General features: G+C 38.1%; 2 protein-coding genes across 2 annotated transcripts; both read left to right on the plus strand.

Annotated features, from left to right (window-relative positions):
- Nucleotides 1-101: 101 nt before the first annotated feature.
- LOC147933996 (protein GAMETE EXPRESSED 1-like) lies at nt 102-1,416 on the plus strand. The gene is made up of 4 exons (XM_087471728.1): nt 102-453; nt 539-725; nt 821-965; nt 1,060-1,416. Exons 1-4 carry the CDS (start codon nt 439-441, stop codon nt 1,319-1,321), a joined length of 609 nt encoding a protein of 202 aa, XP_087327854.1. The 5' UTR covers nt 102-438; the 3' UTR covers nt 1,322-1,416.
- A 49-nt stretch (nt 1,417-1,465) lies between these two features.
- Nucleotides 1,466-3,210, plus strand: LOC147933997 (pentatricopeptide repeat-containing protein At4g02750-like; the record flags this gene model as incomplete). The annotated part of the gene is given in 11 exon segments (XM_087472426.1): nt 1,466-1,522; nt 1,524-1,637; nt 1,639-1,749; nt 1,751-1,834; nt 1,836-1,882; nt 1,884-1,935; nt 1,937-2,211; nt 2,213-2,280; nt 2,283-2,468; nt 2,471-3,063; nt 3,066-3,210. Coding segments are annotated over 11 exon segments (1,659 nt in total), but the record flags the coding sequence as incomplete, so codon positions are not given.
- Between the last annotated feature and the right edge of the window lie 10,737 nt (nt 3,211-13,947).

Genomic DNA, 13,947 nt, shown 5'->3' on the forward strand with positions numbered 1-13,947 from the left:
TAATGTAACTTCATCAAACATCAGCTTTCCCACAATTGGATGTGGCCAACAACACATGTGTGGGTAATGCAGATTTTGCTGCTGAACTAAAAGCTGAAGGCAGACTAGGGCTGTTCTTTGATAGGGCCAGATCTTGTCGGCAACCGATTGCTGTCACCCTCGACGTGACTGCGTATTACAATGGAATAGTTTCCACCATTTTCGAATCCATGACTCACCTACTCCAGAAGAAGAAGACAGAGCTTAGCAACAACACCAATATCACCAATCGGCTCACTCAAGTTTCGAATTAACTCGCTATTGGGGCATGTGCTGCAACTTTGTAGGAATACATTGCAACGGTTGAAGGAATTTAGTCAGGAGCAACAGGAAGATCTTGCAAAGCGGCAAGAAAAGCTTCAGGAGGTTCATGATCATCTGTATGAAAATTCAAAATCAATGTTGGAAGCTCAGGTCAGTCCTCTAAACCTTTACACAATACTTCAAGCACATAATTCAATCTTTTATTTTTAACAATCTGTTTTTTTTTCTTTTTCAGGTAGCATTTGAGGCAAAACAGGCGAACATGTTTGTGGCTTTGGATAAGTTGTTTGCTTTGCACAATGCGATGCTTCTCGAGTCCCGAGTGATTAAAGCCTTCGTCATCTACTTCTTGTCCATCTTTGTCATCTACATGTTTACAAGTACAAAACAAACTTATATCACAAGGCCAAAGCTTTACATTGGTAAGTATCATATTCCAAATCTCTTTCCTAATAATCATATCAATAACTGTGGAAATACATTCGTTTAACAGACCTTTTCCATTTTGCTGATGCAGGTTTCTGCGTTACCTTAGTATTAGAAGTGGCAAGTTTACGCTACGTGAATGATGCAGAACGTCAAGCATGGATTATAAACATTTTGAGGTCTTTATTCGCTATTCTTGCGTCGGCTCAGCTTCTTCATTCTGTTTTCACATATAGGTATGACTAAATTAATATGCTAAAAAAACAGGATATGTTTAGAAAAAACAAAAATCAGAAGCTGATCTTATTATACTCTTGTCTGAATTTGCAGGGACTATGACGTACTAAACCACCTGATCCTGTTAGGATTAGTTGACAAAGTTAATAACATTCTAAGCAAGAGAGAGATCTCGTGGGATGAAGACGAAACAGAGAGCGAAGTAGACTGGACATCTTGGGTCGATACAGATCTAACTGATGATGAAAAAAATCTTGGAGATCCTGATTTCAAAATCCCACAAGTGATCGAGAACAAACCGGATATTACTTCTCCGACGATGACTAGAAGAGTGTATAACTTGCGTCCGCGGTAGACAGCAGCAAAGTCTTTTTGACTCTATATAAATTGTATGCTATTGTGTTGTAATAATGTATCCCTACATGCCTTGATTACTACTTTAGCTTCAAATATGCATCGATAAATATATATATATATATATATATAGATATATATATGTATTGATCGAATGCCTGAGAAGAACGACGTATCTTGGAACGCTCTGTTCTCTGCTTATTGTTCAGAACAGTAAAATGAAGGAAGCTTGTATGTTGTTTGAGTCAAGGAAGAATAATTGGGGATTAGTTTCGTGGAACTGCTTGCTTGGTGGGTATGTTAAGAAGAAGCAGATTTTTTGAGGCAAGACAGTTTTTTGATAGTATCAAGGTGAGGGATGTGGTCTCTTGGAATACGATCATCAGTGGTTATGCACAGAACGGGAAAATAGATGAGGCGAGACAACTGTTTTGATGAGTCTCCTGTTCAAGATGTCTTTACATGGACAGCAATGGTGTCAGGATATATACAAAACCGAATGGTGGAAGAAGCTTAGAGAATTATTCGACAAAATGCCAGAGAGAAACGAAGTGTCATGGAATGGCAGGATATGTGCAGGGCGAGAGAATGGAGATGGCAAAGGAACTGTTTGATTGTTATGCCTTGTAGAAACGTTAGTACATGGAACACAATGATTACTGGATATGCTCAGTGTGGAAAATTTTCTGAAGCTAGAAACTTTTTTGATAAAATGCCAAAGAGAGATCCGGTTTCTTGGGCAGCTATGATTGCAGGGTATTCGCAAAGCGGAGATAGCTTTGAAGCTCTGGGTTTGTTTGTACGAATGGAGAGAGAGGGAGGTAGACGACTGAATCACTCTTCGTTTTCATCTGCTCTAAGCACATGTGCAGACGTTGTTGCTCTTAAGCTGGAATGCACTTTTGTTGATGTATTGCAAATGTGGAAGCATAGAAGAAGCGTATGACTTGTTTAAGGAATGGATGGGAAGGACATTGTCTCTTGGAACACAATGATTGCAGGTTATTCAAGGCACGGGTTAGGAGAAGAGGCTTTAAGGTTCTTTGAGGCGATGAAGAGACAAGGACTGAAACCAGATGATGCTACCTTGGTTGCGGTATTATCTGCATGCAGTCACACAAGACTTGTTGAAAAAGGCAGGCAATATTTCTAGACAAAGCTCAAAATCTAATGAAGAACATGCCCTTTGAGCCAGACGCTGCTATTTTGGGAACTCTTCTCGGTGCAAGCAGAGTCCATGGAAACACAGAGCTAGCTGAAACAGCTGCAGATAATATTTTTGCAATGGAGCCTGAAAATTTTGGTGTGTATGTTCTTCTCTCTAATCGATACGCTTCTTCGGGTCGATGGGGAGATGTAGGTAAACTACGAGTGAGAATGCGGGATAAAGGGGTGAAGAAAGTTCCAGGGTACAGTTGGATTGAGATTCAGAACAAAACTCATACTTTCTCGGTTGGGGATGAGTTTCATCCTGAGAGAGACAAGATCTATGTGTTTTTGGAGGATCTGGAGTTGAGAATCAAGAAAGCAGGGTATGTTTCAAAAACGAGTGTGGTTCTTCATGATGTGGAAGAAGAAGAGAAGGAGCATATGGTTCGGTACCATAGCGAGAGACTGGCTGTAGCCTATGGAATAATGCATGTGCCTTCAGGGAGACCTATCCGTGTGATAAAGAATCTGCGCGTGTGTGAGGATTGTCACAATGCCATCAAGTATATGGCGAAAATCACAGGGAGATTGATTATTTAATTTTGAGGGACAATAACAGGTTTCACCATTTTAAGGATGGTTCATGCTCTTGTGGAGACTACTGGTGAAGTGATGATGATTTTGATACGGTTGGTCACTTGGTCTAGTGTTTCATTGTTAAATGAATGCTAATGACGCAATGAGAAGGTCTGTAGTTGCAATCTGAGAGTATAAATAAGAGAGATGAGTATTGAGAGAGTTTATGCTTAATCTGTGAAGTGTTTGTTAATTCTCAGGAGATGTTCTTGAGTGCTCGAGTGATGTGCTCGAGAGATGATCAATGTTGATCATCGCTTTCTCATATTGAGTATCGATTTGTGTTTGATTAGTGTTTTACATTCTCTGTAACTCTAAGATTGGTTTCTTATCGAATAAAGTCTTTGTTCGTGAGTTTGAGTTTACAAGGTTCTATCAGATTTCATTTCATCTCTAAGATTGGGATTTATAAAAGCACTTCTTTTATTAACTTCTGAAAAATAACTCAAAACAGAAGCTTCACAATCTCTCTTTGATAACGAAAGAACAAATTGACAAACAGAGAACTGAGAATTTGATTAAGATAGATTCAAGATAACAAAATGATACAACGTTCAAGATAAACGCAGCGTCATCTTCTCACCAGCAAGGATCTCTAAACGAGAAACCAACGGAACGATGAGGGAGATAAGTATCAAAAGAGTTTTACAAATCCAGATTATTGCTTGAGAAAGGAAATGAGCTAACAAATGCTCTTATGCTACTAAGTTCCGTTAACAACGTTAACGTTATTCATCTGTCGTCACGTTGACCTCTTCTAAACGACTTCCAGCTCACCAACGCAGCTCACCTTCGCACGTGACTCCTTGTCCTTCTTATCCTCCTTCACATGTGCCAAGTGCCAGCTCCCAAATGCTATATCACTCTTTCTCAAATGTTCTCTCAAAAACTCTTTCTCTCAAATCTCTCTTGAAGGTATATCCCACTTTGACAACTCTTTATATAGAGAGAACTAGAACACAATTTCCTAATCCAAAACAGGTAAACTAACTTATTTAGATATCTCCTAAATAGGACTATTCCTAATTGGATTAGAGTTTTCCTTTTCTCTTAAACCGTTTTCTTCTTCTTCAAGCTTAGCCCAACAATCTCCCTCTTAAGCTTGAAATCCTTTTCCGACATGTTGTAAACTCCAATGTGATTCCTCATTTCTTTGAGCTTGTTTTTATCAAGCCCCTTGGTTAAGATGTCAGCTCTTTGTTCAGTTCCAGGAAAATGTATTACTTCAACTTGACCATTCTCAACACACTCGCGGATGAAGTGATACCTTCGGTGGATGTGCTTGCTACGGCCATGGAAAACTGGATATTTAGTTAGTGCGATTGCGGATTTATTATCAACTCGTATCGTCACCTTCTCACATTCTGTTCAAGTGATTTCAGCAAAGAGATCTTAAAGCCAAATGGCTTATTTAGCTGCCTCTATAGCGGCCATGAATTCAGCTTCACATGAGGATAGTGCCACCACTTGTTGTTTTTTAGAACACCATGTAATTGGACACTCATTGAAATAGAAAACATGTCCAGCCGTGCTTTTCCCATCATCAATATCCACACTATGGCTACTATCACAATAGCCTATCAAACCCGATTGAGCTCCTTTCTTAAAGTGAAGTCCATGAGAAGAAGTACCTTGAAGATACCTTAGAATCTGTTTTAATGCAACACCATGTGATTTTCTTGGCTCCTGCAAATACCGACTTAATATCCCAACAGAAAATGAAAGATCTGGCCGAGTATGTAGTAAGTATCTAAGACACCCAATGACTCTTCTATAACTCTGTTCGTCAATGCGTTTTGGATCTTGATTCTTAGAGAGCTCCAAACCAGGTTCCATCGGCACAAGAACTGGGTTACACTCACTCAATCCAGCTTCTTGTAAGCTCTTCTTTGCATATTTTTCTTGCTTTAATATGATTCCATCCTTTTCTTGGATTACTTCAATACCAAGATAGTATGTAAGTCTTCCTAGATCACTCATCTCAAATTTCTTTGCCATGCCTTCCTTGAAATCAAGTATCAAATCCAAGCTAGAACCGGTAACAAGTAAATCATCCACATATACTACCACAATAAGAAGATGTTCCTTGTCTCGTTTCTTGTACAAATACAGCTCCTTAGAACATCTCTCGAAATCCAGCTCATAGAGAATTGCGTTTAACTTAATGTTCCAAGCTCGAGGAGCTTGTTTAAGTCCATAGAGTGCTTTGTGTAGTTTGTAAACCTTTTTTCACTGTCTTTGATCACAAACTCTTCAGGTTGAGTAACATAGACAGCTTCTTTCAGTTCTCTATGGCGAAACGCAGTTTTCACATCTAGATGATGAACTTCCCATCCATTTGATGCTGCTAAGGCGATGATGAACCGAATTGTTTCAATACGGGCTACCGGAGCAAAGACTTCATCAAAGCTTATCCCATGCCTTTATACATAGCCCTTAGCCACAAGTCTTGCTTTGTATTTATTTATGCTATTATCCAAGTTGCGCTTCAGGTTAAACAGCCATTTTAAACCAATTGGTTTGACACCAAACGGTAATTCAACTAAGCTTCATGTCTTGTTCTTTATTATAGACATGATTTCTTCTTCACAAGCATCTCTCCACACCTTTAACTCACTTGCTTCTCTGAAATCCCGTGGTTCTTCATTTATTGTTAATAGAAGATTTTCTCCTTCTATCTCTGCTAAGAGCACATAATCACTTAGATAGCCTGGTTTCTTAGTCTGTCTTTCTAACTTTCTTAACACCGGTTGCAGCTGTTCTTGTTCTCCTACGACATCTTGTTCTTCCTCAGTCTCAGATATATTAGCTGGTTCTTCCTCACCACTGATATCAATATTTCCTTCATTCTCTCTGCTTTCATCTGTTTCGTTAGTGACCTCACTTCCTCTGATTCCATTGTTACCAAAATCGCTGTAACTAATGGTGAACATCCCAGATTCTTCAGAAATTTCTTCTGAATTATTCCACTTCCATCTCTTGTGTTCATCAAAAACTACATCTCTGCTTACTATAATTCTTCGGTTTGCAGGATCTAGAAGGCGATATGCTTTTGAGCCAGGCTCTGTTCCGAGATACACGAGCATTCTCAACCTATCATCAAGTTTTTTCAGATGTGGAGTCTCGGTTTTTGCATAACCAATACAGCAAAATACTCGTAGATGTTTTATGTTTGTTTTCCGACTTTTGAAGCTCTTATACAGTGTGAGATTGTTCAAAGCTCTTGTCCCCACTCTGTTAATGATATAGGTCGCATGTCTCACAGCTTCACCCCACAGATAATTTGGCATGTTCATGTGTTTTAAGATGCTCCAAGTCATCTCTAACAGCGTTCTGTTTCGTCTTTCAACAACACCGTTTTGTTGCGGTGTGTAGGGTGCAATTAGCTGCCTGTTAATGTCTTCCTTTTCACAAAAACTTTGGAATTCTGGAGATGTAAACTCTCCTCCTCTATCTGTTCTGAAGTTCTTGATAGTAACTCCAGATTCTTGTTCTATTAACGCCTTGAATCCTTTGAATTTTTCAAATGCTTCATTCTTCTCCTTCAAAAGTATTGACCACATGTAGAGAGAGTGATCATCAATCAATACAAATATGTACCTTTTGTGCGCAACTGTAGAAGGTGAGATTGGTCCACAAAGATCTCCATGAATGAGTTCCAAAACTTTGGGAATGCTTTTCTTGCTTGCTTTCCGAACAAACAAGATGTACATGTTTCTTTCTCCTTTGACACATTCGATATTCCAATAACTAGTTCCTTCATTGCCATTTGCTTTATGGTTTCAAGATTAATATGCCCCAAACGAGCATGCCACAGATTTGAGTCACTTGATGCCATAACTTGTAGACACTTTGTATTTTCAACCTCTATTGTTACCTTGTACAGCCTGTTTCTTCCACGATTTGCCCTTATCAATAGGTTTCCATCTCAATCATGTAGTGTGAGATAATCTTCTTTCATCCGGACATCGCAGCCGGATTCAATGGCTTGTCGCAAACTTATGATATTGCTCTTGAGATCAGGTATGTAGTAGACATCTGCAAGTATTTTTCTTTCTCCTCCTTTGGTTACAAATAGAATAGACCCTTTCCCTTATATGTCAATGTGCGAATCATCACCAAACCGTACCTTTCCTGTGACCATCGGATCAATTTTGCGAAACCACTTCTTATTTCCTGTCATATCATTACTAGCACTGTTGTCTAAATACCAAAACTTGTCTGAGCAATCTTCAAAGTCTTTTGGTTTAACGTGCCTTCCTTTTCCAGTGTTTCTTGTGCTTTGATCAGTTTTAGGAGGCGATCCGGACAGGTTGATGCATAATGTCCAACCTTGTCGCAATGATAGTAGGTAATCTTCAATTTATCTCGCTGTTGGTAACCATATCTTCCTCGTCCCCTTCCTCTACCACGGCTTGAGCCTCTGCCTCTACCACCTCCGTAAGAAAACTCTTGCAACTGTGGATGTGGAGCGAGTCTACATACATAATTTTGCTTTGACTATCCTGTGAATCTTCCTCTTCGAAGACTCGTTCTTCATAAGTCTTTAATCTCCCAACAATATCTTCAAAAGTTGTTGTTTTTAGATCAAGGACTTGCTCAAGAGATGCAATTATATGTATGTATCTCTTCCTTGGTAGACTCTTAAGAAATTTCTTGACAATTTTTGTTTCTTCAATGGTTTCTCCCAATGATGCTCATTTTGTGGCAATTTCAGAAAGTTTACCAACAAATTCATCAATTGTATCGCTTTCTTTCATCTTTAATCTATCGAATTTAGCCGTAAGTGTTTGTAACCTTGCTTATCGTAATCAATATGCCCCCAGATTCCTTGCTTTTATCGCATCCCATACACCTTTTGCAGTAACTTGATTGTCGACTTGGAGAATTAGTGCTTCTGGAATGGATTGAAATAGGAGAGCTCGAGCTAATTCGTTTTTCTCTTCGTCGGTGGAACCCGAATCAATTGTTTCCTCGACTTTGTGCACATGAAGCAGAGAGTTCATTCTCATAGTCCAGACGGTGTAACTTGTGATGTTCAATATCGGACATTGAATCGAGGATGGACCTCCTTCTTTTGGTTTGTTTGCTGGAAATAGATCTCCCATGGTTGTGGATCGATTTCAATGAAGCTCTGATACCAAATCTATTTGAAGTTTGAATACTAAGATTGAGATTTATGAAAGCACTTCTTTTATTAACTTCTAAAAAATAACTCAAAACAGAAGCTTTACAATCTCTCTTTCTCAAACGTTCTCTCAAAAACTCTTTCTCTCAAATCTCTCTTGAAGGTATACCACACTTTGGCAACTCTTTATATAGAGAGAACTAGAACACAATTTCCTAATCCAAAACATGTAAACTAACTTATTTAGATATCTCCTAAATAGAACTATTCCTAAATGGATTAGAGTTTTCCTTTTCTCTTAAACCGCTTTCTTCTTCTTCAAGCTTAGCCCAACATCATCTTGATTCAATATAACTATTGACCAGTTTGATTCATTTCATCTCCAACGGGACCTCTTAGTATAAATTCTTGGCACTATCCCTTGGCAGTTATTGTAGGACCAAGAGACGATTCTATAGTAATTCTTTGAACTCAGACAAGAACTCTTTGCAACGTCTGTGAAACACCATCAAACCGAGCATCGAGAACGTCTTCTCTCTTGTTGTTTGATGAGTTTGATGCCCAATTCAAACCTTTATCACAAGCAAGCAAACAATAAAATTAAACAAGCAAGACTCGAATGTATGCAACGAAAATGCTCGACGGTCTAAGATGCATGTTATATTCCATTTCAGTAGGCCTTTACGAATCCATGTTATCCCGAGCGAATGATATACAATACTAGAAACATAAATCTAAAAGAGATATGCATCCCTTAATACCTACATCATGTAGCGTCCGATATGACCTGTTTCACGTAACACACAATAGATGGATGGGATAAACCTGATTTGGCTAACACTACTCTGTAAGTGTATTTGGGCAAGCTCAAGTTGAAGATGAAATTCAGGAAGAGGTACAAAATATGTATGCACAAGCTTCTATCTTGGCACAGGCATCTGATGTATGCACAAGGCTCTGTCTGACTAAAGAGCATTAGAGGCCTGTTGATTTTGTTCTTATGTCTCGGTTTTTGAAGATTTATGAATATATACTTAAGGGACGTTTTGGGATATTACTTGGAGGTAAAACACGAAGAAAAAGGAAGCTTGAAGATATTTAGAAGATTTAATGGGATTAGGAAATATTCATTTAACAAAGAATAAAGTTAAATGGAATATTTCCTCTTGATTTTAGGAAAGTTGTTAGCCTTGTGAGAGGCACGAAATCTCTTAAATATAAAGGGTATAGGACTTAGAAACTTAGCTCTCTAGAACATAAAAAAGAGAGGAAAAACCTTGTAAGCCTTTTGGCATCTTTGGGGAGAAAAGGGTGAGGGTTTTGTTTCTAAGTGAGAGTCCTGGGTGTAGATCAGTGTTGTTGATCTTAGGGATCTCTTAGTGGGTTGGGAATAGATTGGGAATAAGCTAAGAGAAGATCTTAGGTTTGTGTAAGTCCAATATTGAGCACTAACTGTAATTGTGCTCAAGAAGTATTACCAACAAAGTTTGAGGACGTAGGCATTTGCTGAACCTCGTTAAAAATTGTGTGTCTCTTGTCTCTTCTACACTAACAAGTGGTATCATAGCGGGCATCTGTGCAGAGTCTAACTCAACCAACGAGTGAAGATCTTGGGAAGAAGAACATGGAGGCACAATCAATGTTATTCATGGCAAAAGACTTATTGGTGCTAGATACAAATTATTATGGGATGTTGATGATGCATAGAATTAAAGGAATGCATGAAGATGCATAGACAGCAGTTGAACTTGGATGGGAGTCACCGAAACAGGTTGCTGTTGTTGATTCTGACGGAAATCAGGTGGATGTTGCAAAACCCAAACAGAGTGGTCAAAATCTGACAAAACTTTGTCCAGATTGAATTCTCTGGCACTTTCAACAATATTTGGTGGCGTTCACAAGGATCAGTTCTCATTGATTCAAGGTTGTACATCTGCTAAAGAGGCTTGGGAGATTCTGCAAACTATCTTTGAAGGTACAACAAGTGTGAAATGCACAAGGTTAGATATTCTTGCTTCTGAGTTTGAGAATCTTAGGATGTATGAGTTCGAGAACATTGCTGCTTTTAGTGGTAGAATATATGCTATTGTGAATGAAGCTAGAGTTCTTGGAAAGAATTACAAAAACAGGAAGTTGGTCAAGAAATTGTAGGGGTTTAGCTCATAGATATCATCCTGTAAAAATTGTGATGGATGTTGCACTTGATGTAGATAATATGTCTTTTGAGGAAGTAGCAGGTAAATTGCTAAGTTATGAGTTGCAGTACATATCGTCTGATGTAGGTAAGAACACACAAGGGATTGATGTTTGCTCAGTCTGTGATAGTGATGAGGACACAGAGGCTCGTAAAACAGAAGAACTTGAGAGTCTTGTGGTGAATAAAGGACGCAAAAGTTTGAAGATTACAGGCGAACAAAAAAGGAATAAGGTTCAGTGTCATGGTTGTCAGGGCTTTGGTCATTTTAAATCAGATTGTCCTTCAGTGAGGAAGAAAGGGATCAAGAGTCTGCATTCACCAAAAAGGAAGAAAAACGCACAAAAGCTTCCAACAAACAAGTCAAAGGTTGTTGCTCTTTGTAGCTCAATCAAACTTGTTGATGACAAGTTGGAATTGAAGTCTGATGATGGAATATATTCTAGCTTAGACAGTGTTCGGAGAGATTCTCAGACTGTTGCGTGTACTAAGACAGGTTCCGGAACACCTTGTTGTGCAGATCAAGACTCTGAGCCAACGAAAGAAGAACTTAAGTTATCGCTGAGTGATCAGATCAACACTCTGAGGAAAGATCTGATACAAAGGGAAATGGAAAATCAGAGGCTTGTCACAGAGAAGAAGGACTTGGTTAGCAAAAATTTTAATCTGGAAGAAGATCTAGCTCTGGAGAAAGTAAAGTCTTCGGATTTAGAAAAACATTTAGAAGATCAGTTACGAAGCATCAAGATGTTGAGCAGAGGAACAAAGGATCTTGACAAGATTCTGATAGCTGGTAGAACATGTAATGTCACATGGGGTTTGGGTTACCATGGAGGTAATTCTGGTGCAACTACTCAGTTTGTTAAAGGAGCAACTTTGGCTTCAAAATCTGTAGATTCAAGTCGCTGTATTTCTCCATCAAAGGTCCGAAACGTGTTTGTCAGCAAGGAGGCATGTGACAACCGGCTGAAATCTTGGCAAGCGTTTGTACACAACAACTTTAAGAGAAGAGTGATTGGTTGTTGGTATTGTAGGAAACCTGGTCATATCAAAGCTAAGTTCTACAAGTTCTTGAAGAGGGTACCACAAGTCATGAGAAGGAAGAAATATTACAAAGAGGTTCAAAGATTCAATCAAGGTTGGATCAAGAAGCATGATTTGTATTGTCCTGATGACTACACAAAGCATGCATCAAGGGATAAACGTTTTTATTTTGACAGTGGCTACTCAAGGAATCAGAGAGGTGTTCAAAGCGAGAAACGACATCTAAGACATGTGCATGAGAAATTCCAAGATTCAGGTCAATGGAAAAAACGTTGGAGAACGAGATGTTGAGCCAAAGGATGTCGTCTCACAGACCAGATAATAAGAAGAAGACGATTGTTTGCTTGACGACTGATCGAAGTCTTGTTCAGTTGGTTGATATTTCAAGATGTTGTGGCAAGGTAAACTTGAGCTCTAAAAGTTTTTTAATGAGTTTTACCACTCAAGCAGGGGGAGACGGTGTAAGAAGAATATGATTCTTGATTATGGGGGAGTTTCCAAGATGTTGTGTGATTATGGGAGAGTCTTCAAGAGGTTGTATTATGGATTTCCAAGAATCATGAAGTGTTGTGCTTGAGTTATAAAACTGAGTAAAAAAGGGGGGAGAATGTAAAGTGTATTTGGGCAAGCTCAAGTTGAAGATGAAATTCAGGAAGCGGTACAAAATATGTATGCACAAGCTTCTGTCTTGGCACAGGCATCTGATGTATGCACAAGGCTCTGTCCGACAAAAGAACATCACAGGCGTGTTTATTTTGTTCTTATGTCTCGGTTTTTGAAGATTTATGAAGATATACTTAAGGGACGTTTTAGGATATTACTTGGAGGTAAAGCACGAAGAAAAAGGAAGGTTGAAGATATTTAGAAGATTTAATGGGATTATTAAATATTCGTTTAACAAAGAATAAAGTTAAATGAAATATTTCTTCTTGATTTTAGGAAAGTTGTTAGCCTTGTGAGAGACACGAAATCTCTTAAATATAGAGGGTATAGGACTTAAAAACTTAGCTCTCTAGAACATCAAAAAGAGAGGAAAAACCTTGTAAGCCTTGTGAGAGGCACAAAATCTCTTAAATATAGAGGGTATAGGACTTAGAAACTTAGCTCTCTTGATTTTAGAAAAGTTGTTAGTCTTGTGAGAGGCACGAAATCTCTTAAATATAGAGGGTATAGGACTTAGAAACTTAGCTCTCTAGAACATAAAAAAGAGAGGAAAAACCTTGTAAGCCTTTTGGCATCTTTGGGGAGAAAAGGGTGAGGGTTTTGTTTCTAAGTGAGATTCATGGGTGTACATCAGTGTTGTTGATCTTAAGGATCTCTTAGTGGGTTGGGAATAGATTGGGAACAAGCTAAAAGAAGATCTTAGGTTTGTGTAAGTCCAATATTGAGCACTAACTGTAATTGTGCTCAAGAAGTATTACCAACAAAGTTTGAGGACATAGGCATTTGTTGAACTTCGTTAAAAATTGTGTGTCTCTTGTCTCTTCTACACTAATACTACCTTTGTTCTTAATCAGCATTCTTTTTCCAATTTATAATATCTTTAATTAAGAATTTATATGTGTTGAAATACTTAATTTATTAATCTCTTTAAAGTGTATAGGTGTCTAAACCTTTTTAAAAAACTCTCACGGTTCCAAAGCCACCATTTGGTGAGAAGAAATATGTCCATACATACTTCTAATTTCTTCTTACAACCATTCTTCATTTAATGTGGCACGATCTCGAACGCCAATACCATCGAACATTGTTTATTTTGCATCTGACCCCCTTTGATCATTGATTTATTGTCTCATCCCAAAACTGATATCTTCAATAAAGCTAGTTGATCTTCGACATTTCTTTAATTTTCCTCGGCAACATAATATGTCCTTTGATCAAAATTACATACCTTGCTTAAAATAGATAACCACTTGATAATTATTTGATTGTTTCCTTTAATCAAACCACCAATAATTATCTCAATAGCCTTAACTGCCTGATAGACTGATCCTTGATTTTTCGATAATAAGATAGCCGGTCTAATTCATTAACTTTACGATTCTTGACGTCCTTTGGTAAGGTTCTATTTGTATCTCCATTAGTTTGGGCAAGTCTTGTTTACCCGTGGTTCCAACCACTTTCCATATATATCCCAAACATCTACTAAGACTTGGTTGGATCTCTCCTTACGGAACCTTCCCGTCTGATTACTAGTCATAATAAACATGGACATGATTTAACAAGTAGTACAAATATATATAGTTCTGAAAATCAAAATAAGAAACTAATAGTTGATTAGCAAATATTTCATGTATAAAAGATTAAAACAATTTATAAATCGTCTAGATCATAACTTTTTAACCAACAAATTTTGTAACTTTAGCATATTATATAATCCTTTAGAGTTGTCAAGTATTACATCAGTTTGGGCAACACTCTATGAGGAAAGAGAGGATTTTGGCTTTCACTTAAGTCTTCCATATGGAAGAGAAGT

Source organism: Camelina sativa, chromosome 11, assembly GCF_030686135.1.
Source record: "Camelina sativa cultivar CO46 ecotype springtype chromosome 11, ASM3068613v1".
Classification (NCBI taxonomy): Eukaryota; Viridiplantae; Streptophyta; class Magnoliopsida; order Brassicales; family Brassicaceae; genus Camelina; species Camelina sativa.

Coding starts and splice junctions, on each gene's coding strand:
- LOC147933996 (XM_087471728.1), top strand. Junction 726..820: donor AAGGCCAAAGCTTTACATTG/GTAAGTATCATA, acceptor TTGCTGATGCAG/GTTTCTGCGTTACCTTAGTA. Junction 966..1,059: donor CATTCTGTTTTCACATATAG/GTATGACTAAAT, acceptor CTGAATTTGCAG/GGACTATGACGTACTAAACC.